General features: G+C 40.5%; 1 protein-coding gene across 1 annotated transcript; it reads right to left on the reverse strand.

Annotated features, from left to right (window-relative positions):
- Window positions 1–639: 639 nt before the first annotated feature.
- wdfy2 (WD repeat and FYVE domain containing 2) lies at window positions 640–26,678 on the reverse strand. The gene is made up of 12 exons (XM_049593717.1): window positions 26,353–26,678; window positions 23,411–23,478; window positions 21,171–21,244; window positions 20,165–20,219; window positions 16,741–16,891; window positions 14,405–14,517; window positions 12,124–12,250; window positions 10,480–10,585; window positions 8,655–8,756; window positions 5,917–6,047; window positions 5,702–5,810; window positions 640–4,410 (listed from the first exon to the last, which is right to left on the reverse strand). Exons 1-12 carry the CDS (start codon window positions 26,487–26,489, stop codon window positions 4,381–4,383), a joined length of 1,203 nt encoding a protein of 400 aa, XP_049449674.1. The 5' UTR covers window positions 26,490–26,678; the 3' UTR covers window positions 640–4,380.
- Window positions 26,679–27,854: the final 1,176 nt, after the last annotated feature.

Genomic DNA, 27,854 nt, shown 5'->3' on the forward strand with positions numbered 1-27,854 from the left:
CCTGAACAACCTGCAGCTTTCTTTCAGTGTTTTGCAAGACGCTCTTATAGATCTCAAACTTGTGTTAGATGCAGATAAAATAAAAATGTAAGCTGTTCTTCAGAGCCAAAAACATTGACTACAGTACTATAGTACAAATATGCATTTTAAATGGTTGTAAGATTTGTTTCTCCAAGTAAATATCGTTTATACTGTGGCTGGGAATTGGTTCTCAGGCTTCTTCCCAACCAGCTGAAATCTGGGGAATCAGTACGGCCAAAGAATCACGTGTAAGCTCTTTGGATGCCAATTCGAGCAATCTTGAATAAATTCACAGTTACCTACTTGCAGCTGAAGGAGGCTGCAGTCCAAACAATCAGTAACATCACTTAGATTTAATTTTAGAGTGTGAATTCTGACTGTGATTGAACATTTTACTAAATGAGCCTTGGGAAATGTGGGATTTGTGGCACAAAGACGCACAGCGGGAAACTGACTGCAGAGCTGCAGAGGAAGATGAACAGAACAGAAGTAAAACAGGGAAAAATTACCTATACTTCAGTTTTGTTTCTGTAAAAATCTACTGTATGTTCACAAGTACAATCTGATTAAACACACACACACACACACACACACACACACACACACAAAATAGGTGGAGAAGGTGAACCTGCTCTTTTAATAAGTCATTTATACATACATGGTTACAGTAATGGACACACTGAGACACACAACAATGTCTGTTATCTTTCCTGCAACAGAAAAATAGACCACTGGCCTCAGATGAATTGACGTTGACTGCAATTGAAGTTAGGGTACTGTGATATATCAAATCAAATTTTTGCTCATTTAAAGCTCATATACTTTACAAGATCACGGGCACTTATTTTGCAGAGCTGTGTTTTAGGGGGAGTTTAGGTGTTTTTAGTATTATTCCAAGCAGCCGCCGTTTCACATGAATTTCAGCAGTGACGATCAATGAGCTGGAAACAGACAGCGTATTTGAAAGATTTGCAAAACACATCCTCAAAACCTGAAACTGTACACCATGCAGTTAAAACTGGTCTAAAAAACCATTAAATATACCGCACATGATTTGTACTGTAGCTAAGAAGCTAAAAAACTGAGGAAAACACTGGCAGGGTCCTATAAAGAGACAGTCCAGATCTTTTCAAGTGGGTTGTATGAGGTACTGATGCATAGTTAGTGTAATATGGACAGTAGATCAGTTTGTGCACCCTCAGTTTGGAGAAACAGGCAGACGTACTGTCATGGAAGCTAAGCAATGTGCTGCCGTGGACAGGGGCAGCAGCAGAATATATTTTAGAGAGAGTTAGGTAGTTTGTTATTGTGTGACTTCAGCGTTTAAAGTGGTTGGTTCGGATTCACCGAAGTCACACAATGACACAAACGAACTAAGTAATCGAGGCAGCAGTAGACGAGCAGCTCCCACTTTGAGCGAGCCTAAATTACTGGTTTTGTTAAAGAAGTTTGGTGGTTTCGATGAGAGCATACATGGCGAACTGAAAGAGTTGATCGCTCCTCCAGCGGAACGGGTTCTCAGTGTCAAGATAAAGCTGTGAAAATATTCTCAATAAAGCGAACATTTAGACAGATACAGATTTTTTTCTGTGGCTATAACGTTTTGTTACTCCCCCCGCTTCCACAGCAGTACATTGCTTAGTTTCCATGGCAGCACTCCTGCATACTTCTGCAAAGTGGGAGTGTGCCGACCGCTATCTACTGCAGGTACACCAACTACCTCATACGACATCACTTAAAAAAATCAGAACTGTCCCTTTAAGATCTACGTACCCACAGGCTCACATTCATGAGTAAACAGCTGCTATAAATGTACCTTTATGGGCAGATGTGAAAGTGCAGACAATTTTTTTTCATGAACAGTCAAGCCTACAAGTTTTAAAAAAACCTTGTTTTCAATCTAAATATCAAACATCTTTGGGAAATATTCAGTGGGCTTTGAACATGAGAAGATCAACCATCTGATCATTAAAGCAAAATCTTGATAATCACAAAAAACAAAATCATATTCTCTCTTCACAGCAGCGATTTGTGACGTATTTTTGCTTTTTGATTCCAGTGCATTGACATAAACGTCCGTATACAGTATTGTGACAGTAACAATGACGACAAAATCAAATGTTCATTAGTTTCCTTTCAGTCCCGATACACGATATGTGAACGTGCTGCCACTGATTAACTCGAAGACATGTGCGTTTGCATGTCAGAAACATTAAGACCACACTTAGAATAATAAATAATCTCATAAAACAGCCGACAGTAGAAAACATACAAGGATCAGCAAGCAGTCTGATTGGTTAATTAACAGATTACAAAATCCGACAGGTGTACTTAGCACTTGAGTGGATTTAGGCAAAAACTGTGCGTTCTTACGGTATCATGACAAGAGTTTAAAATAAAACCAGTGTCCTCTGTATTAACCTAACCTCTGGAAATTTAAGCCAAACATCCACACATATTTAAACTGCAAAAAACTATGTGGATATTCAGATACTGTGCAGTTTGGAGGCCTCTCTGAGCACATATCCAGCCCACTGAGTAGAAACAAAAGTCAGAATCGCATGACCTGTACTCCTTTTTGTTTTTACCTCTGATACAAATTCAGATAATCAGATTGGAGTAGATTGACTTGTCTCAACTCTCCCCCTACTGTAATGGTTGATGTGACGAACAGCTGCCTCAACAGAAACTTATGATACTGATACCAGTTTGCTGCGTTCAGAGAGTAGCGCATGATTTCTTTCCTCTCTTGAACATGATACCAAGAACACGCAGTGACGGTGATGTGAAGCACCTGAAACCAGGATCAGCCGGTGTACTACAACAGTTTCAGTCCGACCTGTGCCACCGTTGGCAGGGAAAGAAACAGCATTAGAGCAGCAGATAGACTAGGTATGCTCATGAGCACCATCTGAATCAAAAAATTCTAGTGTTGACACAAGTGCAGGAAATGAGTTACAGCTCCAGTTTTTTAGCTGCTGTTGTTCATAACAGGTTTTATACATATTACATTTTAAAGGAATGCTTCCCATCCTAAAGATCCTTTGTGTATCAGTTACTCACCACATTATGTTTTATGTTATGAATTTGTGAAGGTAACTGATCTCAAATGCCTCCACAGTGAACGAAGAATCCAAAAACGGAAAATTTCTGATGGCGTCCAAGGTGACCACGTTTATTAACAACAAAACTATATCCTCTGTTTGGTTTGCATTTTTAGTTTCTCCTAGCTATTTAGGAACAGTAGGACTTGGTAAGTATAAAGAACTAAGAAGTCCCACTGTCCTCAAACTAGATGATAAAAACTTTCAGTTCAGTTTTAAATAGTAAGATTTTAATGAAAATGCATGTGTTTAGGAAGTAAACAGATGATTTGATATAGTTTTGCTGTTGTTATATCATAAATGAGGTCCCTGATGACTTTAATTCATCAAGAACTTCATCTGTTTTTGGATTCTTCGTTTACCGTGGAGGCTTGTGAGAAGAACAAAACACTTCCTCACAAATTCAACATGACACAGGGTAAATAACTGATATATAAATGATCATTTGGGGGGTGAAGTATTCCTTTAAACATGTCCAAAATGTAACACTCCTCTCTTCTAAGTGTCCTCTGGTAGAAAGAGGAGGTCCTGACCAGATTTGTTGAGTCTGAAACTTAATTTCTGACCTTAAACAGCAGCTGACGAATCCTCTTTGTGAGATGTAGAGTACAAAAAATAAAGACAAGCAAAAACTGCTGCTGCTGCTGTTACTTTGTGCTCCTGCAGGTGGTGCAGGTTGGCAGGTGCAGAACTGGTCAAACAGCCTCCTCTTGTGGAGAATCTGCAACCTGCTGAATAAATGTGAGTGAGCGTTACTCTGTGAATGAGTGTTCCAGTTTCATGTTGTGCTTCACATCTAAAGAAAAGTACCAAGTTTGGGTTTGGTGGTACCCTCTGCCAGCGCAGAAATGTTTCTCTCACTGTTTCCAGTATGAAATCGGCAGGAATGCATGAACGTTAAGTAAATAAGGTGTTTCAATTCCTTATAAAGTCAAAGTCCTCAAACCCTCCCACACACACACACACACACACACACAGATCCGCCACCCTTCACACAAACAAACACCCACAACTGTCTGTAACCTTGTGTCATCCAGGGCCTGTCCTGTTCCCAGGCTTCACCGGCCTGCAGTGTGTCTCACTGTGAACGTGCAACAGCCACCGCTACTTGTTGAATAACTGTCAAATATTATCCAGATGACATCTATAGTGTTGGATATGCTTCTGTCTTTCTCTTCCAAGTGCGACTGCCGCCGTGAAATCACCACAGTTTGGAGAACAGAGCCTCCTGCTGACTGCTGGACGCCCACAGATCTCAGGACACCACAGGAGTCATGTCCCATAGCTGTGGACAAAATCAGTTTGTCAGTTTGAAGCAGCTTCCACAGAGACTGCAGACTGTTTCTAAAAGTTCAGAGATTAAAAATTAATCCATCATGATCTATGTCTGCAAAAATGAAGACATATTTATACGTTTCCGAATCTGTGACTCACAACTTTTCATTTAATATAAAATTCATTTTTACCTATTATTTGCAGTCTTGTACACTGTCAAAATTTTGTGTCAATGCAATTAATTTTTAGTAGATATATTGCTGGGATATACTCTTATATTAATTTATATTTCAGCAAAATACCACAAACTGCTGGACACACTGTAAACCAGGAGCAAGTGGTGATCCAGCTGATTAGACAGGACCTTAAAAGGGACCTACTATGCTCAATTCAGGTTCATACTTGCATTTAAACCCCAGTTCAGACCAAAGATTCGCGACAAGATGAGCTGAAGCTTGCAACTACGTACAAATGTGCCGTTGTGCAACGTTTTAAAAACCTGCTGGTTCACACCAAAACAACTAGATGAGCTGGTGTATCATCTCTATGCAACAACTCTCTGTACTTCTGTTCTGATTTGACAAACTGAGATGCAGGTGACACCATCAGCCGGCTTGAGTCAAGCTCAGACTGGCCAGTTCACACTGCTGCAACTGCAAGTTTTGTCTTGTTACAAATCATTGGTCTGAACTGGGCTAAAGGTTTCTACTAGAACATGTTTTCATGTTGAAAGAACACTTTGTTTTCCTCATACTGTCTGTGCTGAAACACCTGTATTCATCCTCCCCCTGAGAAGCCTCTTTTTTAGCGCCTGTCTCTTTAAGCTCCCCTCATTGGAAAAAGTCCAGTCTGCTCTGATTGGTCAGCGTTTGTAGGTCCTCTGCACTGTTAGTATGTACATGCAGTAGTGTGTACTGTCAACACTAGCAGTAGCTGATGTCAGCGTGTTTTGAAAGTAGCCTGACGTTTTTGTTCACAGTTTATCTTATCATTTGAAACTTTGGCCACGTTTAATATCAACATCCAATGTTGTTATATTAAATATATGACCGATTAAAAAGGAAAAGCATAACAAGTCCCCTTTAAACAGAACAGGATACATGCATAATGCACATATGGGGGTAGTAGGGGTCCCTTAGCAGCTTAATCTGGCTTTAATCGAGCTGCACAAAACCTAACCTTCTCAGCACAGTTAAAACTCACCCTGCTCAGGACTGACCCTGCTACATGTTACTGTGTGTGCTTACATGTCTTATCTGAGACTCATGAATACAACAGATACTGTTCGTTCCCATGCAGACCTTGATAACCTTGTCGGTGCCAGAGGTGAGCAGATTCCCAGTGGTGGGCTCATAGTGCATGTAAACAATGCTGTGCTTGCTGTCGTGGAAGGTGGCTGTGGGCGCTCGACTGCAAGACACAAAGGGAAACCGTTACTTTTTCTGTGGGAGCGCTCAGAACGCCGAGAGCACAAAGGTTCAGTATGTGCCAGCAACAGAGGCTAATTGTTACTCACTCCTCGTCAGTGATGGACTCGTGGCAGCTGTCACACACGCGCACCTCGAACTCGAAGCCCATGAGGGGGATGGTGGAGCGCTTGGACGAACATTTGCCGCACACTGCCTGGCCGCACTTCCTGCAGTGGTGCTGAGGAACACAGGGGGACATGAACATGACAGCTTTATCAGCAACAGTCTGTTTTCTTACTAGGAGTTTTTAAAACAAAAAATAAAAGGTAGTATCCTAACTACCAGAGGTGGGCAAACATCATTGTTACGCACGTCAAAAGTAAGTCTTCAGTCTTGGCTGAAGTCCTGAGTCAAGACCAACAAGTATAAATCGATCAAGTCCAAGTCCTGAACTTTGTATTTCGAGTCCTAAGTTGTTATGCACTCTCAAACAAATGTTTAAAAAAAAAAAAATTAAAACTGTAATAGCAGAGTAAATCTTTTGAGCAAAGTTTAAAACTTTGATGTACTGAATGTCATTTTTTACATTTGAAATCTGTTTTGAGGTTTTTGAATGAAGCTTCAAATGTCTGTTAAGTTTTTTTTAACTTTTCTTAAGATATAATACAAACCACTGTTTAAAGATATGTTACATGGATAAATGCCTTAGCTCTAATTATCTAGTTTGTGAGCATTATGCTGTATTTCAAAAATGAATGTCTGTCATCACAAAAAAAAAAGAAAAGAAAATTAAAATCAATATTCTTTAATGAATAAATGTAATTTACGGAGTTGTTAGACTGCTGCTAGTCTGCCCCATTAATACAGGTGCATGCCTCCCTTTGTGTGCTGCAAGTAGGGGAGCAAAATGTTTTTTGACTGCAGTGAAAGTTATATTTTTGAAAGCCTGAACACCAACAAATATGGACTGAATCAGAATATTTTGTGGGATAAAAACATGGTTTGAATTTTGGAAATGATTACATCTGTCTTTTTTCAAAAATAAGGTTTGACTTTTGGACTTTACAACGCTATCGAGTTATTGGAAATGTTTGGATCACAATCAGAAACAATCCTGTGAAGCCACCACTGGAATTCTACACATAGTTCATTTGTTCATTTATTTTTCGTAAATAAAATAATCAATTCATCTAATTCAAATCGATCTTTGTTTGAATGACCCAATATCGATTCGAAATCGATGTTTTGATATAGGTTTTTCCCCCGGATGTGTGACGCTTTAATCCTGTCGATATAGTCGGTAATAACAGGCTGCCAGCACTAAATTATTAACGACCATAGTATTGAGAAGCTCTGATGTTAGCACTCTTTTATCTGTAGCTGTTAGCTTACTGCTTTTCTGTTTTGGTGTCATTTATCATCACGGTGCAGCAGCCTCTCCTCCTGCTGTCTGTGCGTCCTGGCTGCTGCGCCACTTTTACTCATGCACACAGACACACACACACAAACACCAAGCAGAGATGCTGCGGTGGAGACAGAGAAGTGAAGATAACTTGAGCTGACGACAGCTACGCTTGTTACTGTCAGTGCAATGAAACCTCCACAAGGAGAAAGTCAGTATTTTTTTAATACACCCATTCAGCAACAGTTCTCTGAGAAACAGTTTCACATGCTAGCAAAAATTGGTATTATAACCGAAATATCCCTGATTAAATCAATATCGAATCAAACTCAATTGAATCAGGACCTTGTGAATTGAAACTGAATTGATTCAGGATCAGTGGCGAAACCCAGCCCTGGAAAACATACCTGTTTAATCAGAATGTACATGCAAAAAAGGCGCACAGCATTCAAATGTTGATTTAGAATTTGAATGTCAACATTATGAGTGAAGCTTCGAAGCTCCAAACTATTTGGTACAGACACAGATCAGGGTCACCTTCAGGTGTGTTATTCATGTGATACATGAATGAATGTTTTGCACGTTGCCATCTGTTTTCTGCTGACCACAGTGTAGTGTTTACATATAAATGTGAACGTCTGAAGTGTCAGCTGTTACCTGTGTCACTGTGATCCAACAAATAGCTCTGGTTTGTGCAACATCAGTCGGTTGTCAAGAGTTGATTCGTTGCACAATCGTGTTGCCCCCCTCATGAAGTCACTCTAAGTCAAAAAACTGAAGTCTGTGTGGAGTCACGACTCATTTTGGATTCTGTTAAGTGTTAAACAGCACTGCAACAAAACACCGGACTGATCTTAACACTTGTATTTTTATGATTATGTTTGTTTCTGTTTCTTTTCATATTTTCAGCTTTAAAAAAGACGTTCTCACCCTCCTCCACCTTCACAGCTTCTCTGTCGACTGTACGCTGTTGTATACTGCTCACAGTGCTGCTTTATTGGTCCCACATTCGGTTGTATTTGGCTTTTTTGTGCCTTTGAGATTGCTTTTTAGAGCATATGAAACAGAAACGTCATCCCCCCAAAACACCAACACCAACATCACAGTGAGTTGTGTTTGGTTCTTGCTAAAGAATGTCCCTGAAGACTGCTGGGCTGTCGAAAAATGGCTATTACTGTATTCATGAACTCACACAAACACACACACACACACACACACACACACACTTGAAATGGGTGAAGCTGTTTGTGAGATTGAGACAATAAAACAGTCACAGTGTAGGAAGAGTTGTGTGTGTTGTTGGAAAAGTCGTGAGGGTGGAATTCAGGGTTTAGTAGAGCTACTGATGACTGAGTTAGTTTGTATCTGATGATTTATAATATGGAACTTTTCATACAAAAGTGAAATGAACAAAAGAACATTAAGAATAGGACTGAACAGTACCTGTCGCAGGCCAATCTTCTTACTGTCCCACATTTGTTTGAAGTTCCAGAAGAAAGGCTGCTCACACTTCTGACAGGAGTCGCTGTCCAGCCACTCTGGGGTCTGTGCAAACACACAGTTGTTTCATGTGATCAAATCATCATCAAAAATGCAATTAAAGCACAAATAAAAATAAGTTATTTTTCATTTTTAAAGATCCGGACAAATGTAAAATAATTTTGATCTAAACTACTGTAGAGCAAACTTTCGTAGAACACAGACGTTGATATTTTTATTAGTTTGGGGGCTACAAATAACGTTTATCTTCATTATCGATCAATCTGCCCGGTATTTTCTTGATTGATCGATTAATTGTTTTGCAAATAAATTTTAAAACCCTGAACCCAAGGTGACGTCTTCAATTCATATGTTTTATCCAATCAACCTTGGTTTGGTTCACATTCTTGTAGTACCTGGAGTTTGGTACTGGCACCCAACAGTTTCTTTTGTCGATACATTCGTTGTAATGAGAAAAATGTGAAATTTGAATAAGCTGCAGCAGTGACGTAGTCGACTAGACTAAAGAGAATAGTGCTTCTCTGTTCACAGACTCAGGTTTTGAGAGAGAGAAGAAAAATGTTTTGAGAGAAACAATTTTTTTTTTTAGAGAAAATGTTTTCACACTGATAGCAAAAAAATAATATTTGAGAAATTCGGAAATCATTTTTTAAATCTCAAATTATTTTTTTATATTCTATGACAAAATACTTTCTCTCAAAACTTTAGTCTCAAATATTATTATTTTTTGCAGTGTGAAAACTTTTTCTCTCAAATATTTTTTTTCCTCTCATATCATTTATTTTCTCGAATGTAATAAAGACACAAATCTAACTCCATACCTGTCCTGTCTTGGCCAGGACACGCTTGACATTTTTAATCTAGAGGTTTTTCTGGTACCAACATGTGGCACTGATGGATTTAACATGAATTGTTGTACTTGGTAATACTGACGTATTTCAGTTGGTATCCTTAAAAATACAAAGTTCGGTACGCAACAGTCCAAAAATCCAAAGCTACTCATTTTATTATCATGAATGACAAAGATAAGCATCACATTGTCACATTTAAGAAGCATGAAACCAGCTAATATTTGGCTTTTTTGCTTAAAAAATTACTTTGACAATTATTTGATTAGTAGAATAGTTCCTGAAGAATTTTCTGGTAATCAATTAATCAACTAACTGTTGCAGCTTGCCTTTGTTTCACAGCTTCTTTGGGGGGAAAACGCAATTTAAGGAATACTTCAACATTTTGGGAAACATGCTTTTTGAGCGGGAGATTAATATTAATCTCATGTCCATGTGTTCAGTTCGCAGGCCTAGCTTTAGCTGTCTTATTTATACAGTGTATCTTATTTGTTTAATTCCTACACAAAGAGAAATGACTAATCCTAGTTAAAGGGGGAGTATGTGCTGGAACTATTTCTTGACAAACAGTTTCTTCATCCTTCCAGTCCCTCTGTGTCTCCTGTAAATTAGGGCCTAACAACAGAGACTGAGGCTCATCAGAGTGACGCTGAGGCAGAATAAAAGTGACTCTGTGTAAATGAAGAAGCAACAAAGTCCTAACTAACAGTGTGGACACTGGCAGAGCACAGAGTACAGAGGAGAGGACAGATGGCTGGAACCACACTGTGTGTGTTTTGTAAGAGAGAAAATCAAAGATCATTCTGCTGCTCAGGTGACTTTTCGTGGATCTCTTAAGAGAGTTTATTCTAGAGTAGGAGGGAGAGCAAACATCTGCACTTAATCTGACACACTCCTGTCCCACTCTTTCTCTCTCTCACCTCTTGTCGTGTTACGTCCATGTTCCAGATAACTATGCCTCCATCTGAGCTGCAGGAGATGAGCTGACGAGTGTGTGAGGCGTAGCACAAGCCCTGAACCTTGTCACTGTAGACACACAAACACACAGAAACACACAAACGTTGGATAACAAATGAAGCAAATGGCTGCACTAAAAAATAAGTGGCGAATGTCCCAGTGTGAACATTAGTAGTTTATGAGACATGCTTCTTAAAACTTTACACTCACATCTCACACTGCAACAAAACAGCTGAAAATACAACTTCATCTTTTTTCTATTGAGACAATCTGAAAGACAGGCCCTTTTCAGTCATAGTTACAAAACCGTACTAATGAACCTTCATTAATATAGGCCTATATTTTATCTCCAAGTGCACGTCACACACTGAGCGAGCCGCCTGTTAATGACGCTGTGGGCTAATGGGCATGTAGCTACTTCCATGTTTCAGATGATACGTCATGTTTGTAGTCGACCAATGAAGATGAGTTTACATATCACCTTGGGTTCGTCCTTCACCTTCTCAAAATGATCCCACACTTTGGATTTCCTGCCCGACATGTTATTAACTAGCCTGGGGAATAACTGCAGGTACCAGCCCTGGAGATTAACCTGACTCCTGTCTGACTGCTGAGCGTGGACACTTCCTGTGTCTGTCCTTTCAAATTAAATTCCCACATGGTCCAGTTATATAGGTTTTGATTTATTTTGACATGGTGCAGCTCCGAATAGAGTTTCAGGTTGTTTTTTGCCCCTGTGACTAAGCAACCAATGAAATCTTGCCAACTAATGACCTCTCTGGTCGACTAATGTTTGGTCAACTATATAAAATGTCGTAAATCAGAAGTGCAGAAAATAAAATAACATTTAAAAAGTTGGAGCAACTCTTTAGCAATGTTGCTTAAAGAAGACTTAAACAATAAATCAATTATCAGTGTTGTTGCCAAATATTTGTTTGTTGATCGACGACCCATTTCAGCACTTATCAGATAAACATAAAGGTTAAATGTGCAGATGGAGATCTTAAATACATGTCTTGTTTGTTTTCTTCAGATTATTAATTCTCCACACCACCTGCATGAATAAAAATATGACTATCCATATAAATATATCATATTTGTTTGTGCACTGTCTGACTTATTAAAGGATTCACTTTGTGCTGCTGTAGCATTTCCATAAATCTGACAGCATTCAGTTCAGAAGTGTGTCCTGTGGCAAATGTTTAAGAAATGCTGCTAGGTAGGTCTGACCTAGTAAGAGTGTCTTAGCAACTTTTACAGAAAGTTACTCTGCAGGTTCTTCAAACATAGTTATACGTGATATATTTACATAACATGGTGCAGGTCTAGAAGAGGTTATAGTTTACTGGATAGATACTTTAATATTCCTTTAGAGGCACTTTGGTTTGCAACAAAACAAGCATGACCTCCATACCAAATTTCCGCCTCCAAGTGCAAAAACTGTGGCTGCTAAAGGGCGGGGGAAATTTGTGTGGAAGGACTGACAGAGCAGGCTGTGGAGCCACTGGTTGCAGCTAAAGCACTAATTTAATACAGTATATCCAGTATAAATAGCTCAGTAATAACAGAGAAAAAGAACTCGAAGAGCATCTGTTTGTGATTCTTACTTGTGTCCTTGCAGTTCGATGGCGGTGCCTTTGCGCCCTCCGATGTCCCACATGATGATGGAGTGGTCTGAGCTGCCGGAGAACAACACCCTCTGGACCGGGTCCCAACACAGCGCCGTCACATTACCTGGAGCAAAGTACAGCACATCAGTGAAACACATCAGCAGCACAAAGTCACTCTGCCTCACAAAGGTCAGTCGACAAGGACAAACATCAGGCCAAGTCCGGCGCAGAGAATATAACCACAGCTCTGAGGATGAGGCAGAATTATTCATGATGCACTGATCAACAAACAGATAAACCTAAGAACCAGGTTGGTGTTCCAGGGCTGTCATGTCAGTTTAACCACTGTGTTTCCTCTGTGTTTGACTTTATGTGTTGAGCTTGAAGGCTAATTTATTGAGCTGAAACTGTTAACATACACAACTCCACGGAAATATCATCTGTTTGCATGTCGTCTCTTTTCTGATATTTCAAACAACCGTGAGTGTGACGAAAATCCTTTCACTAAATCTGTTCCCGGCCTTGAACTCATCTTTAAACTAATTAAAATGTCTCTTCATCCTTTTATCCTTGTTTCTACAGACTTTTAAGCTCAGTTAAGACACTTGAAAATACATTTTCACTGTCTCCTTTGTTAAAGCAGAATCCACAGTGACAGTTACAAAAGACTTTCTTGAACAGTCAAGACCATTCTGGCTCTTAAAATCACTTCTCAACTCGCTCAATAAATCTGCAATCTGCCTGAGAACAGAAGAAGCTGACGGAGTATTGTGTGATTTTAATGCAGCGACTGCATGAACCTGGTGGTTTATGTGAGGTTCATTAAAATGTAAGATATTAAATTTATGCATAAAGATTTAATTTCCCTCTTCCTTTATCCCTTTTCCCTCCTGACAAAAGCTGTTGTCCCCCGCTGATAGACTTCTGCACAAACCTGTAATTGTTTCATTAACATGTTCCAGTGATGAAGAGACAATTATATAGATATAAGCAATTATCAATAGTATTAGAAAAGTCATTTCTGTGATTTGCATTCAGGAGCAGCTTCCCTCATTTATATCAGCAGAGGAAACAAGCAGCCCACGAGGCAAACAAGGAAAAGATACTTGTTTGTTCTTGCTGTGAGTGTGTGAAAGCAAAGCAGGAGAAATTATCTGAGATGTAGCTGCGAGGCAGTTTAGGTAACCAATTATTTTTTTTTGTGCCAACAACATCTGGAAAAAAAGCCAAAACTGATGCCAGTTGTATTTACCATGTTGTAGCTCATTTACAGTTGTACAGGCTGCAAGAGTTCAAAGCTTCATTAATGCGTGTGCTGGGGCTGACACTGACGATAACCTTCATTGTGGACTGGATAAATCTGGTGATTATACTATTGATTAATAGGATGATTGATTAGTCTATGACATGCCAGGACTCAATATAACTCAACATCCATCCATTTTCATCCGCTTATCCGGGGCCGGGTCACAGGGGCAGCAGGCTGAACAAAGCACCCCAGACGTCCCTCTCCTCAGCAACACTTTCCAGCTCCTCCTAGGGGACCCCAGGGCCAGATGAAATATATAATCCCTCCAGTGTGTTCTGGGTCTGCCCCGGGTCCTCCTACCAGTGGGACGTGCTCCCAACACCTCTAACTGGAGGTGCCCAGGAGGATCCTGATCAGATGCCTGAACCACCTCAACTGACCCCTTTGGACATGAAGGAGCAGCCGCTCTACTCCGAGCTCCCTCCAAATGTCTGAGCTCCTCACCCTATCTTAACGGCTGAGCCCAGCCACCCCACGGAGGAAACTCATTTCTCCTCCAAGAATTGCCACCTTAACGTGGTGGTGGGGCTTGCGTGTCCCCGTGAACCTGGGAGCAGTGTTGTCCAGGATTAATAGCCCCTGGTACGGTGTACCAAGACAAAGTGATTCCAGGGGAGGGGCCAAACTAAAAACGATTCAAAAACACCTTGATGAAACGGACTATTTGGACTTCGAGTACCTCGTGGGGTCCCATGCAGGGACAGGAATCAGGGTTCAGTGTATTGTGTGCCAGGCGCCAAGCAGGGGTGGGGCCCTGGGCATGCTGATCCCTGGCGTCGCAGACTGGTTTGCGCATAACTTAACACGACATCTTGTAATGTTTTGTTTTGTCTAAACAACAGTCCAAAATCCAAAGATATTCAATTTTCACTGACAGGGAGAATCAGCAAATTGATTTAATGATTGATTAATCATGTCAGCTCTATTGTGTGCAGTGTGTGTGTGTGTGTGTGTGTGTGCGTGGTGTACCAGTGTGTCCCTTAAAGGTGGTGACCAGGCTGCAGCTGTCCTGCTCCAGCTTCAGGATGGTCACCTGACCAGACTGGTCCCCGACGAAGGCGTGTCTGGTCTCCACATCAAACCTGGGATAGAATTAAGGTCAAAGAAGAAGAAACTGTGTCCTGCTTAAAAACTCTTCATGCATTAACCTGGATCTTTATCTGTTACTGGACCAAAAGCGCAGACCAAGCAAGCAAAACCCCACTGCAGCGTCAACACAACAACTGATCCGTACTCTGAACCAAATGGTTTTGTCGGTGTGTAACTTTAACATGAAAGATTTGTGTCACAGCCCTTTGCAGTGGCAGCATAGTGGATGACTCTTCGCTCTTTCACTGGCCATTTAGTCAGAGTCCTCCTCTGACCTGGTTCAGTCACTACAGACCAAAATCATTACAACACTGTCTGTGTGGTGGAGATGAAAAACGACTGCGCAAGATACAATCTCATTACTCAGTCCTACTCTAAATTCTTCTGTCTTAAAGGTACACTGGGCAGGACTGGCTTTAACTTTCAGCAATGACATTGTTGGCATTTGAAGGTTTCATTAAAATAACAAAGACGTGTGGAAAGAGCTGGTTTCCTTTCACCTTTCAATGAACTACTGTTGAGCAAATAAAAAATACGTTCTTCTAGAATGTTGACACAAAAAAACACACACTGCTCTCTAAATACACTTAAAGTGAACCGACAGAGAGATAAGCTTTGTCATAGTTTCTCAACCTGCTTGCTTTTTGAGTGTCATTTGACTTTATATATCTAAACTTTACAAGTCATTTTGCTTTCTGAATTATTTTTCAGCATCTGTTGAATCCACATGAATGAGATTCATTCAAACTTTCTATAGTTGTGCCATTTATCCCAAAGTGTGTCCCACCTGCTATGGCTCAACACTCCACAGGGGGCCTGCCTCACAATTTGAGAACCACTGGTCTTGGGTGAAATCAGGCTTTGGTTTAAAAGATTTTCATACAAATGGATTACATATGACTGTTGCAGCAGTTCAACTACTGTACAGTCACTAATGTGCTTTTATCAATCAAGATTTTTTTGGTAAGAGCTGGGGGCAGCTGTGGCTCAGAGGTAGAGCAGGTCGTCCACTAATCGGTTCAATCTTCAGCTCCTCCAGTCTGCGTGTCGAAGTATCCTTGAGCAAAATACTGAATGCCAAATTGCTCCGATGGCTGTTTTGTCGGTGAGAGTGTGTGAATGGTTACTGAGTAGCAGGTGGCACCATGTATGGCAGCCTTGGCCACCAGTGTGACTATGTGTGTGAATGAGTGAATGTGAGAGATCTGAGTGGTCAGCAGACTAGAAAAGCACTATCCAAGTGGAGCCCATTTACCATTTTCCGAGTGTTGGAAATCTCGGCTGTAGAGATATCTGCCTTCTCTCTAATATAATGGAACTAGATGGTACTCAGCTTGTGGTGCTCAAAGAGCCAAAAAATACATTTGAAAAAGTCAACAGCAATGTCTCTTTCTAGAAATCATGACCCGGTTCTCATGATAATCCACAGACCTACTATTGTCTATCTACTGAATTGCATCCACACAACACAAGCTGACTGCCATCTAGTTCCATTATATTGGAGAGAAGACAGACATCTCTACGGCTGATATCTCCAACACTCTGCAACTTAAACCAGAACTATGTTAATTGATAAATGGCACTACAGGAAAGAGGAAGAAAGTGTATTTTTGATTTGGGGATAAACTGTACATTTAAAGTAGATGTATCAAACAAATTCAACTATCAACATGTTGGCTTTTCACATGCTCATTGCAAACACAACACTCCTCACACAACGTCATGATCAAGTCTAAAGTCATTCCAGTCACTGCCCAGCGTCTCTCCCACTGGTTTTCATGCCACAGGTTAGCATGTAGCACACGGCGGGCTCATTGGTATGGATCGGTGTCGCTGCTGAGCACTCACAGCCTTTCATCTGGCCATTACTGAAACCTACTCAGACTGTTTCCTTGACAACAGCATGACTGATGCCTATTGTTAGCCCTTCCCATTAGTACAAACTAACTGGGAGCTAATCTCGAATCTCAATTGCCCCATCTTATGTTGCCGTGGCCTTAAAATAGACTTGTGTTGTCATAATAAAAAGCCTGAGATTTTTCACAGTCCACAGCACCAAAGATGGCTCGTCACTTCCCGCTCCGTTACATCCACTGGCTCCATTTAGCAGGAAGCTTGGCTGTCAAGTTCATTGAGCGCACTCCAAGGGCCAAGTGGCCGACAAATCAAGACAACAAACGGGGCACGGAGGGGGGAGGAGGGGCATTAAAGGATACTGTAGTCCTGTAACCCAGGCGGCAGTGCGATACGTCCCCAGCTGCTGGCCGCTCTCTGAGCAGTGCCAGTTGAAGTTTTTGTCCTGGCCGGTGCTCAGGAGCCACTCCATCTCCAGCACAAACAGCACCACTGTCACTCGACCCTGATGGGCTGCAGGCACACGGAAACACAGAAATACAACACATGAAATTTCACAAGCACTTCGATCAGAGTGCAGGAGCCTACCCAGAAATCTCTGGTATGGTGTTGTCAGAAATACGCATTTAACACCATATTTTGAAAACAGAAAGTTGGTGCTACAGTAGGGTATAACAGTTTAAATGTAGACAAAGCTGCTTTCAAACTGCCACACATGATACAGGAACATGTGATACACATCTTCACATAACATCACACAAACACACACCATGAAAGGTCAACTACTTATATATATTACACCCCATTCATCCAAGAATCAATTTTCCCAAGACTGGTGTGTGCATTCATACAATAAAGAAAACATTTAATGTAGCCGAGGCTGAGAAGGAGACGTGTGGAGATCGATCAGTGGCGCTCTGGTCCAGTTGTTTCTGAGTGAGTTATACTCAAAGGAAAGAAATGAATTATGAAAACCGCCGGAGAACTAACATTCCTCAGGCTGCAGTTTTTAAAGCCTTCGGTTCACAGAGCTGAGCAGACTTTATTAGCAGTGAATTGTCCTGAACTGCCTGAGTAATAATACAAACATGGTGATAAAAAATAAGGTCCACAGATTTTAGAGAAATGAAGAATTTTAGCAGCTCTTAGAAATAAACTTTCAAAGCAAAAAGGAGTCAAGATGGGAAGTAAGAACCGTATCTTAATTTTCTGATCCGTCACAATCGTATGCATCCGTTGCAATCGTTTAAGAAATGGATGACTTGTAATTTTCTGCAGCTCAACTCAGACAAGACAGAAGTAATTATCTTTGGCTCTGATCACTTAGCAAGGAAATTACAGCCCTTTATTGGTCCTCTGGATACTAATATAAAATCGACAGCGAGAAATTTAAGCATCACTTTTGATTCTCAGTTGAGCTTTGAACCACATGTCAATCATCTCATTAAACCCTGCTGCTTCCACCTAAGAAACATTGTCAAAATCAAATCAGCTGTGTCTTTTTCTGACCTAGAAAAGCTTATTCATGCTTTTGTATTCTCGCGCCTCGACTACTGCAATGCACTGTTTACATGCCTCAGTAAAGCTTCAGTAGCTCGGCTTCAACTAGCACAGAATGCTGCAGGTTGTAGTTTAACTGGGACACATCAAAGGTCACATATCAACCCAACTCTCACCTCCCTCCACTGGTTGCCAGTTAACTTAAGAATTGATTTTAAGATTCTTTTAATGACTCTTAAAGCTCAACATGGTTTAGTGCCGAGTTATACAGCTGAGCTTCTGACCACCTACACTCCAAGTCGAGACCCGAGATCCTCAAGTCTGCCCTCACTAGCTCTGGAATTCTCTGTCTGAGGAGATTAGGCTACACATTACCCGTTTGTAAATCATTGCCTAAAACGCCTTTGTTTTGTATTGTTGTCCTTTTTCAATGCACTTTGTAACCTTGTTTAGATCAGTGCTATACAAATAAATATTATTAATATTATTATTATATTATATCATCATGCATCCGAGCTCATCAATTCCTTTTATCGCTGCTAGCATGTTTTTCTCACATTTTTGCTTTGTGAAACAATCACATCAAACTCATGCTTCAAGAAGTCATGGCAGAGAGAAAGAAAGTGTTTTAATGTAATATAATGTAAGAAAAGCGAAATGAAAACAAAAGCTGCAGAAATATTTGCTCATCCATTTTAGATGATGACAGACAGACTGTTGCCTGTGTACACCTGCTTTCCCCCCACACAGAAAGTTAATGAGTAATCAGTAAGGGAATCTATGAATAATCAGACCCATAAGCAGAATCAATAACGGCATTAAAGATACATTTGATGTAGCACATTTAGATATGACAAAACGGATGCACGTTGATCCATAACTAAGTGTCTGCCGGTACCAGAAATTCAGATTTTTGTCTTTTTAAGACCTTTTAAATCCAAATTTAAAAAAACAAAATATACATGATACATGTTCAATTCCAGGTTTTACTTTTCTCTTATATAGGGACAAAAGAAATGTTATTTTTTGTTGAAATTGGGCAACTTATAGCTCTTATGTCAAGATTTTTTCTAGCACCTTGTTAATTTTTCTATGAGATAATCCCAGTTTGTCACAGAACAACGGCAATCAAAAAAACAAAAAACAAAAACAATCCATAGGGAGTGATATTGTCCTGAGAGGGCAAAGTACACTGAATTTAGAGGTTATAGGCAGTGTTGAAAAGGTATTTTGAGGGTTTTCTTGAAGGTGGAGAGTGAGGGGGAGTCTCTGATGTCTTTAGGGGTGACCAGATTTACGTTGTAAAACCAGCCACCATTGATTTGACCACCAGCGGAGTTGCAGATGACACCACCAGCTGGTTTGAGTCGAGCTCAGACGGCCATTTCACACCACTGCAACTTTTCTCTGTAACGTCCTAAGGCGGTTTTGTCTTGTCGCAAATCATTGGTCTGAACTGGGCTTTAGGTAATGCACCTATCAGGCAACAGGAGGTCACAGTGGTGGCTGTGGTCAGAATGTGAATTCTTGAAATGTGGCTGGATTTTCAAAATAAAAGCCCTCTGATGGGACCAGGAGTTTACCAGGGGGGCCCTGGACAAGGTTGGATTTTCAAGATAAAAGCTCCAGATGGTAACATTATTTTACAGAGGGGGCAGTACAGTACATACAGGCTTAAAGACCTTACATATGTTCTTTACCTGGTACTTTCAGGTCAACAACTGCCACAATAATAACAACTTGATACTTGAGATGTGTGGTTCGACCACATGGGGAATCCAAAGTGTTTATACATGAGGCGAACACTTTGACACACAGGGTGGAGTGAAAAACTGGCCGTCACTGAGTGCGGGTTGACACGATTAAGTTTATATATAGGGATAACGATGCATGTTTCAGTTTAGCGCAACACTCAGCATATTGCAACAGGTTCAAAATCTCAATAATATTGTATCCTGACCTGTGTATCGTGACTTGGTGTGGCCAAAGGTGCCTGTGGAAAAGCCCTGTGATTCCCAAACACAGACCACTTCTGATAGAGTACTGGCTCCTTAAGGTTGGCTTTGGGTTTTACATGATGTCTAATTCTGCGACTTAAGTCATGAGACAAATTTAAAAACACACGAATTTAGCAAAGCTTTTATTATTTGTCAAACTGGGTGTTTGATATTTAACCACGGTTTCAGAGAAATTTCAAAACAAACCAACACTGGAATCTTTGGGCTTTCTTCCAGACATGTGTAACTGACTCACACACTTAACACACACACACACTTCCTGTCTCACCCTGGTAGGTGCTTGCTGGAGTCATCTTATTGTAGTCTTCTGACAGGATGAACTCCTAAAAGACAGGAAGGGGAGAGAAACGTTCACACTGACTGAAATCAGTGACTAAAGTTTCTAAAGAAATCTATAAATGGCAAACGACTTCTGGTAAATGATTAAATAAAAAGATAACAGCACTGTAATTTCAGTATGTTCGTAGCAACACTTGAAGATTACACAAGCCTTTAAAAAAGTCTAAATTATATTTGAAGTGTAGGCCTTCCTCCTGCAGTAAGATACTAAGATACACCTTTCTAAAAATGTAAATGCAAATTACTCTAGTAAAAAAACAGGCCTGTGTATCGGCCAGTGAAAAGAAGAACTGCTCTTTGTATGATGGTGTGATTTCCTCTTCAGCCAACACCCACAGTAAAACGCTTTACTTTAAGTTTTAAGTGTGTTCTGAGATAAAAATCCAAGGAAATGTGCTGTTGTGTTACTGTCTGACTCTGTTGCAGCCAATTTGTTCCAAAACAAACAACTCCCACTGAGAAATCCTGAAACAACCAAACAAAAACTGATACAAAAAAATGCTGCATCTCAGAATAGACTAGCCTGTGCTGTGTTGTAGGGAACAGGCCAGTCTGGTACATGACAGTACAAATCATGTCCGAGTTGTTTGTTATAGAATCAAACAACTTAAAACAAACAACCTCGCCACAGCTCAAAGACAAAACACAAAGTTTCAGAGTTCAGATGTTTTCCTGACAGCTCCCAGTGACCTGACATAGCTCTCATTCCAGTCGTGTAAACAGGAGAGCAGCTAAAAGCCAAAACACATACAATTAAAGCTGCTTTCTATTTTATGAGAAGGTAGTCGGCAAATATCACAAGATCTGCCTGCAAACATACGGACAAAAATACATCCTACAGGGATGACATGTGTCCTTCAAAGAAGAAAAGCAAACAGTCTTGAGTTAAGTGAGTGAAAAGGAAGAAAGGCCAGAGGGCTGGTGTTTGGACTTACACAGATACTTCCAGTATCCATCCCCACAGACAGCCTCCTGGTCTCTGGGTTAAAGGACATGCAGGAGCACTGCGCTGCGAGGCACAAACATAGACAAGAGTGACAGTGAGCGCTCGGCCAATATGAGTGTGTGTTATTGTCGTTGAGGGTAAAAGCTTCAGTCTAAGTTGCTATTTTTTGCAAATACCTGTTAGACAAAAGGTTCAGTTTGAGACGATACAAACCTGTAAAGAACCTCCTTTTGTTGAAACCCTGTCTGGCTGATTTCATGTGGCAAAAATAACCTCCAAAATCAATACACTGTAGATAAATTAGACATGTCTTTCAACCAGTTAAAGGAACAGTGTGTAACATTTAGGAGGGTTAGTAGTGTCTAGCGCTGAGGACTGCATACTGCAACAAGCTGAACTTTTCCTGGTAGGATCAGGAGGGTTTTACCAGGAGCTGAATTATCCACAGAGGCCTCCTCCTCTCCAAAACAAACAGACCATGTGATTAAAATTGGAAAAAAAAAACTGAATACAGCAGTTTAAGGCTGCAAATCAGTGTCTCTCCTACGCAGTCTGGCTCATCAGAGACAGGTCGCTAGCTTAGCTTTGTAAATTTAGGATCCAGACATTCAGGGCGGAGCTGATTTATCTGCAGGAGTCACCTCCTCTCCAAAACAAACCGATCAGGTGATTTAATCCGGTAAAAACACTGAATAAAATAGTTTCACGTTTAAAATCTGTTTATCCGACACTGCTTGTTGTGGAGGGCCTGCTAAAGGCTTTGCATACTGAGTCCGTTTTTTCTGTTAAATTGTTGAACATCTAAAAATAAATACGACTTCACATTTGCACCATGAGCATGAAACTTTCGTCCGTTTTCTGTTTGTTTGACCATGAATCAGTGAAGACAATGTGGCGGCAGGACACAGATGACACACACACATGATGCTAAGGAGGAGGATGTGGACCGCACACAGAACGTGGAGGACAGCTCCGCCCCTTCATGCAGCTGCGGTGCCAAATGAAAGACAAGGAGGGAGTCGTGATAGACAGATACGTAACTCCAGTGGAGAGAGGCAAAGGAAGAAATGTGTTTTTTCAATTTTGTCACCTTTCACGACAAATAGAACAAAAAAAAAAAAAGCATCGGAATTAGTGTGCAAGGTTTCTGTGTGTAACAATTGTTTTTCGGATGACGAATTTAAAAAATGCACCTGAAAAAAACAGACTCAGCACGCAAAGGCCAAAACGCGAATGGCCCTAACTAAAGCCAGTGTCCAATTTGTCCATTCTAGGCTACTGTAGGAACATGGCTAGGCAACATGGCTGACTCCGTAGATGAGGACCCGCTCCCTATGTAGATATAAACGGCTCATTTTCAGGTAACGAAAACATGACAATTCTTATTTTCAGGTCATTATACACTAAAGGAAACACACTAATTATATAACACTCCATTTCTGCCAATACATCTGCCTGAATCATACACACTGAACCTTTAACCACTTTAGATGACAGTGCGCTGTCACAATTTCCCAAATTCTGACTAAGGTTTGGGGGACAAAATTACTAAATGTTTCCAGAAAGTTTCCAGAGCGTACAACCAACATGAAATACTTGTGATGATATAAAAACAGAGAAAAGTGTAACTGCTATATCTGTTAATCCTTAAAGCAGTGATTACTGTGTCATCATTTGCAGTTTTAGTTTATCTATTAGTAAACTACAATGTCTGATATATGCAGCCTCTGGCACTGCTCGTGTAAGCTGCAGATCTTGCTGATGGCAGCATGGGATTTCCTTCAGTTGCACAACTGTTGGGAAACAAGGACACACAGTGTCACGGACGTGCAGCACTGCAGCACTGTAAAGAGGAGTGCGAACAATCCTACAGGAGCTCAGACGCCAACAAATCTCACTTCAGGAGCGCGTTAACTCCACGCTGTCATGTCAGTCTGACAAATAGAGTCTGTGTAATTCATTATGTTGTTTGTGACGAGGAGAGACGCTCACACAGAATGAAACCAAACACAGAGGAAGAGTAAATATAAACAGGGGTGAACAACAGGTTTGTGTTGTCGGGAAAACTTTGCTTACTAAGTTTACATACTCATACATATTCATGACTTATTTGATTACACTGAACAAGCTGACCATTTAGTTTATTCAAACACAGTCACTGCCCTTGTTTGAAGACATTTTAAGGCTATGAATCAAACAGTAGAAATGGACATATGCACATATACTTACTTGACATCGTGTGGTAGACACTGGGCCAGTACTGACCGCTGTCTCTCTTCAGCCATACCCGAATCGTCCTGTGGGGTGAAACCACGTTTTAGCATCTGCATCAACAAGAGCTCTCGTGGCATCTGAGGTGTAAAGCTAAATTTTGTGATGCATTCTTCACGCACTCTGGGCTGTGTGGGTAAAAGACAGACTACAGTTTCTCTTTGGAGAGTTTTTTTAATCAACACCAACAAGGGAAGAAGGTAGACACACCCAACTTCAATTTCTCTGAGTTCAAATCAGATGTGTCAAGACTTATTATTATTTTTCTGCATTAAAAACAGGCCAAATATTTTAAATATTCAAATATTGTTTATTCATTAAAACAAGATTTTTTTCCATTAATACTTTTCTCAGAATTCTGAGATAATACTCATAAAAACAGAGAATTATTTTCTCACGTGAATGCATTTTGCTTCCGTAGCTCCACATACAGGTGATAGGAAACACCTGAGGTAATAAGGCATTAATTGCCACCACAACAATTATATTTATGGTCCTGTTAGTGATAACAAAATGATAAAAATTAACCCCTCAACATTTACAGGATGTAATCTATCACTCAGATGTGCACCAGCCTAGTTGTGGGAGAGTTCAGGAGCAGTTCTGTTTGCTAAGATCTGAAGTTGACCGTTTTTGGAAAGGTCACTGAACCGAGCAAACTTGAGTGTCTGGCAGACCTCTCTTTCCCTCTCAGTTCCTCTCACTGGCCATCTGAAAAAAATCAACACAAGCTAGGGAGCAAGGAAAAAGACAGACTTGTGTTGAAGTTATGTGACATGAAGCTTCGACTTTTAGGGAGGCAAATCAGTGGTGCAAAGCATTACACTTCCCAACTCCTGCAGGAAATTATCTCCAGGTTCATAAAATGCCAACATTTCTGTGAACATATTTAACCAGTGCTTTCAAGAGTTCTCTTTCAAGATTATTTAAGTGGTAGCCTATTCCTTTAGCGATACTCTCCAAACTTAAAATTCTGTAGTAATGAAATAAAACTAAAAGGCTCATGGGTAAGGACGACATTATCTCTCCACGTGGCCCCTAACATGAAAAGTCTGGACAGTATTATCATGCATCCCTATAATAAACAGTTTAGTTCATGTTTTCAACATTTTTCCCTAAACAATTGTTTTCTGAGCGGAAATCTTCCAGGAAATACAATATTTATGATCTATTACTATATTTTTTTAATTGTAAATTTTTACATCATACTTATGATTGTTATCCTGCAGTTCTTGCTTCATTTTTGTCCCTCTTACTAGGGGTGGGCGATATGCCCTAAAATAATATCACAATATTTCAGGGTATTTTTGTGACAACGATATTCCTGAAGATAAAATAACAATAATAATTAATTTAAGAAAACAGAATTGCAGCAAAATAAGGGATATAGTTTCACAGTTTGCTTCAAATATTCAGTAAAAACTAAACAAAAATGTTTCTCATTTCTTTAGTTTGTGAATACCAACAGTAACTCAGAGTGAGATTCAGATTCTGTCACAATATTAACAGTTCAACAAAATAAAATCTACAACAAATTATACAATTAAACAGCTCCCAAATACAACAAATGTCCCCTGGGATCTATATATATAAATCAACAGGTGGACCTTTATGCTCTGCCATTTCTCCTCTAATCATCACGCTGTAACCTGTGACAGGCTGTTATGCTATGAATCACATTTATGTAGTTTTTTTAGTCGAGCTACAAGCTCATAATGTTGGTGTTGTTTGCTAATGTAGGCTGTGTGCACATGGTGAGAGAGGAGAGGAAGAAATGCTGTGCTGCTGCCAGAGGAGCCAAGTTCGCTCAGCTGTAAGTCACTAAAAGAGTCTGAGAAGTCCGGGGCTGTTCATAAAACATTCAGGACACCACAGTTTATTCCACACTACTGAAGCTGCTCCTCTTTTTGGAACCACCACAGAGTCTGTAATGATTTCGCATATAGCTATGCTTGTTGTTGCCGTGGGTAACAGTAAGAAGTCAATATGTCCACAAGTCGAAATATCGCAAGTATCAAGCTATGAATTTTTTCTTATGACATTAAAAATTACACCGGTTTTATCGTGAATGAGATGATATGGCACACCCCTACCTATTACTGTGCGAATTCCTAGTATGTGAAAACCCACTTGGCAACAAATCTACTTTTGATCCTGAGTGATTTAAGAAAATGCAAATGTAATGGTCGCAGTAACTGAGTAACACAGTAACAGGCATGACAAGACCTACAACCTTTGAACATGTGCAGGATCACACCCTCCCTCAAGCACTTGCAGATGTCAATAGACTGGATATACACACTCTGCAACCGACAGACACACACACAGCCTCAGGCAAGTGTAAAACTGGGAGACTGTGGGGAGGAATGTGGGTCCTGATGTTACAGCTAGTGACCCTGTTTGGGGGCCCGAGCCCTGGGTTGAGAAACTCTGGTTTGTGTGGCAAATCCATGTTTTCTTTGCTCTTAACATAACATGACATACATCAATACCTGAAGCTGCTTTTCCATGAATGGGTTCATGTTTGGTAGCTAGCAAGCGAACGTTAGCCGCTATTAAAACTGATAACCAGCCGTTTAATTTGATAAATTCTATATTTGTTTAATACGTTAAGTTGCTTGGTTAAAGATATTAGAATAACAAGGAGCATACTGTGGTTAACTAGCATGTAATGCGCTCAAATGACGGTGTCAGGTGACACGTTTATTGAAACGTTAGTGCATGTTTAAACCGTTGGACCATTTCAACACACCGCTTTGATATTATTATGCTCGTTATGCCACGAGCGGCACGAGCTTCATTACTGACCGACAGAAGCGGAGACGTTATAACGGTGGACACGAGCCAGGTAACGATTATAACCCGGGATTTGGAGGTTATTTCGTGCCCTGGCCGCTTACCTGTCCTCCGACACGCTGATAACACCGTCTTCTTTGGGAATGATGACCGCCGAGCTCACAACATCCTGGAAAGCCTCGATCTTGCTCAGCAGACATGGCTTCCGAGCCTGCGGCTGGGGCTGGATTTCGGCCGCCATGAGTCGGTGGTGCACGAGCCTCCGTGTACGGTGCTGGCTCCGGGAAACATAACCCACCCCTGGTGCAACAGCGGAGCCTCGGCTAGGAGCTGCTAGCTAGCTGTCAGCAGGCAGCACACGGTGTTGTGACGGCTGCCAGGGATGCTGCCTGTCAGCTGACAACACACACACACACACACACACACACACACACACGTATATACACACGCGCGCGAATACAGCCACATACTGAGCGTTTCCTGCCAACAAAATAAGACTTCCTGTCTAACTTTTGCTGTTATATTTTCAAAATAAAAGCGTCATCTCCTGTAAACATTTTTATTTTCAGTCTGTGACAATGAGGAAAAAAACAGGTTTTGTGTTAAATAATAAAAAATAACAAAACTTTATTATAAAATAAAAACGTTATTTTTAATTGGTATGTATTTTTTATTTCTCCTAGCTATTTGGGATCAGTAGGACCTGATAAATACAAAAAACTAAACATTGCCAACTATAACAAAGTCCCAGTGTCCTCAAATGAGACAATAAAAGAAGTCACAATGTCCTTAAACGAGACAATAAAGTCCCAATGTCCTCAAATGAGACATTAAAGTCCCATTGTCTTCGAACAAGGAGATTAAGTCTCATTGTCCTTAAACAAGACAATAATAAAGTCCCAGTGTCCTCAAATGAGATGACAATATAGTCCCAATGTCCTCAAACAAGACATAGTCCCAGTGTCCTCAAATGAGATGATAATAATAAAGTCCCAGTGTCCTCAAACAAGACAGTAAAGTCCCAGTGTCCTCAAATGAGATGGCATTGAAGTCCCAATGTCTTCAAACGAGACAATAATAAAGTCTCAATGTCCTTAATCGAGACAACAATATAGTCCCAATGTCCTCAAACAAGACAATATAGTCCCAATGTCCTCAAACGAGGCGATAATAATAAAGTCCCAATGTCAAACGAGTACTTGCTAATTAACAGTGTCTTAGCTTGTTACTGTTGCTAAAATTGGTCAAATGTGTTGCCGTATCACACTACAAACATTATTAATCACAAATAAACAAGTTTCAACTATAAAATGTGATCAGGTTTTGGACCTTGTCCACTTTTGTGTCGGGATCGGCTGCAGACTGACTTGGCAGAGATGGCTGCCATCTTGTTTTTACATGGATTAGTGTATTGTGCTCTTACTACCACTAGATGGCACAAGAAAGTGTCCACGGACGAGGACAACGAGTGTAAGTTAAGTAGAATGAAGTATAAGGTCAAGAGGTTATAGCACTTTTAACAAGATGTAATTTTAGATAAGACGTAGAATGAAGTGTTTCTGATGAAATATCACTATTTGAAGATCAGATTTGGTTCTGTTTTTTT

Source organism: Epinephelus fuscoguttatus, linkage group LG13 (assembly GCF_011397635.1).
Source record: "Epinephelus fuscoguttatus linkage group LG13, E.fuscoguttatus.final_Chr_v1".
Lineage (NCBI taxonomy): Eukaryota > Metazoa > Chordata > Actinopteri > Perciformes > Serranidae > Epinephelus > Epinephelus fuscoguttatus.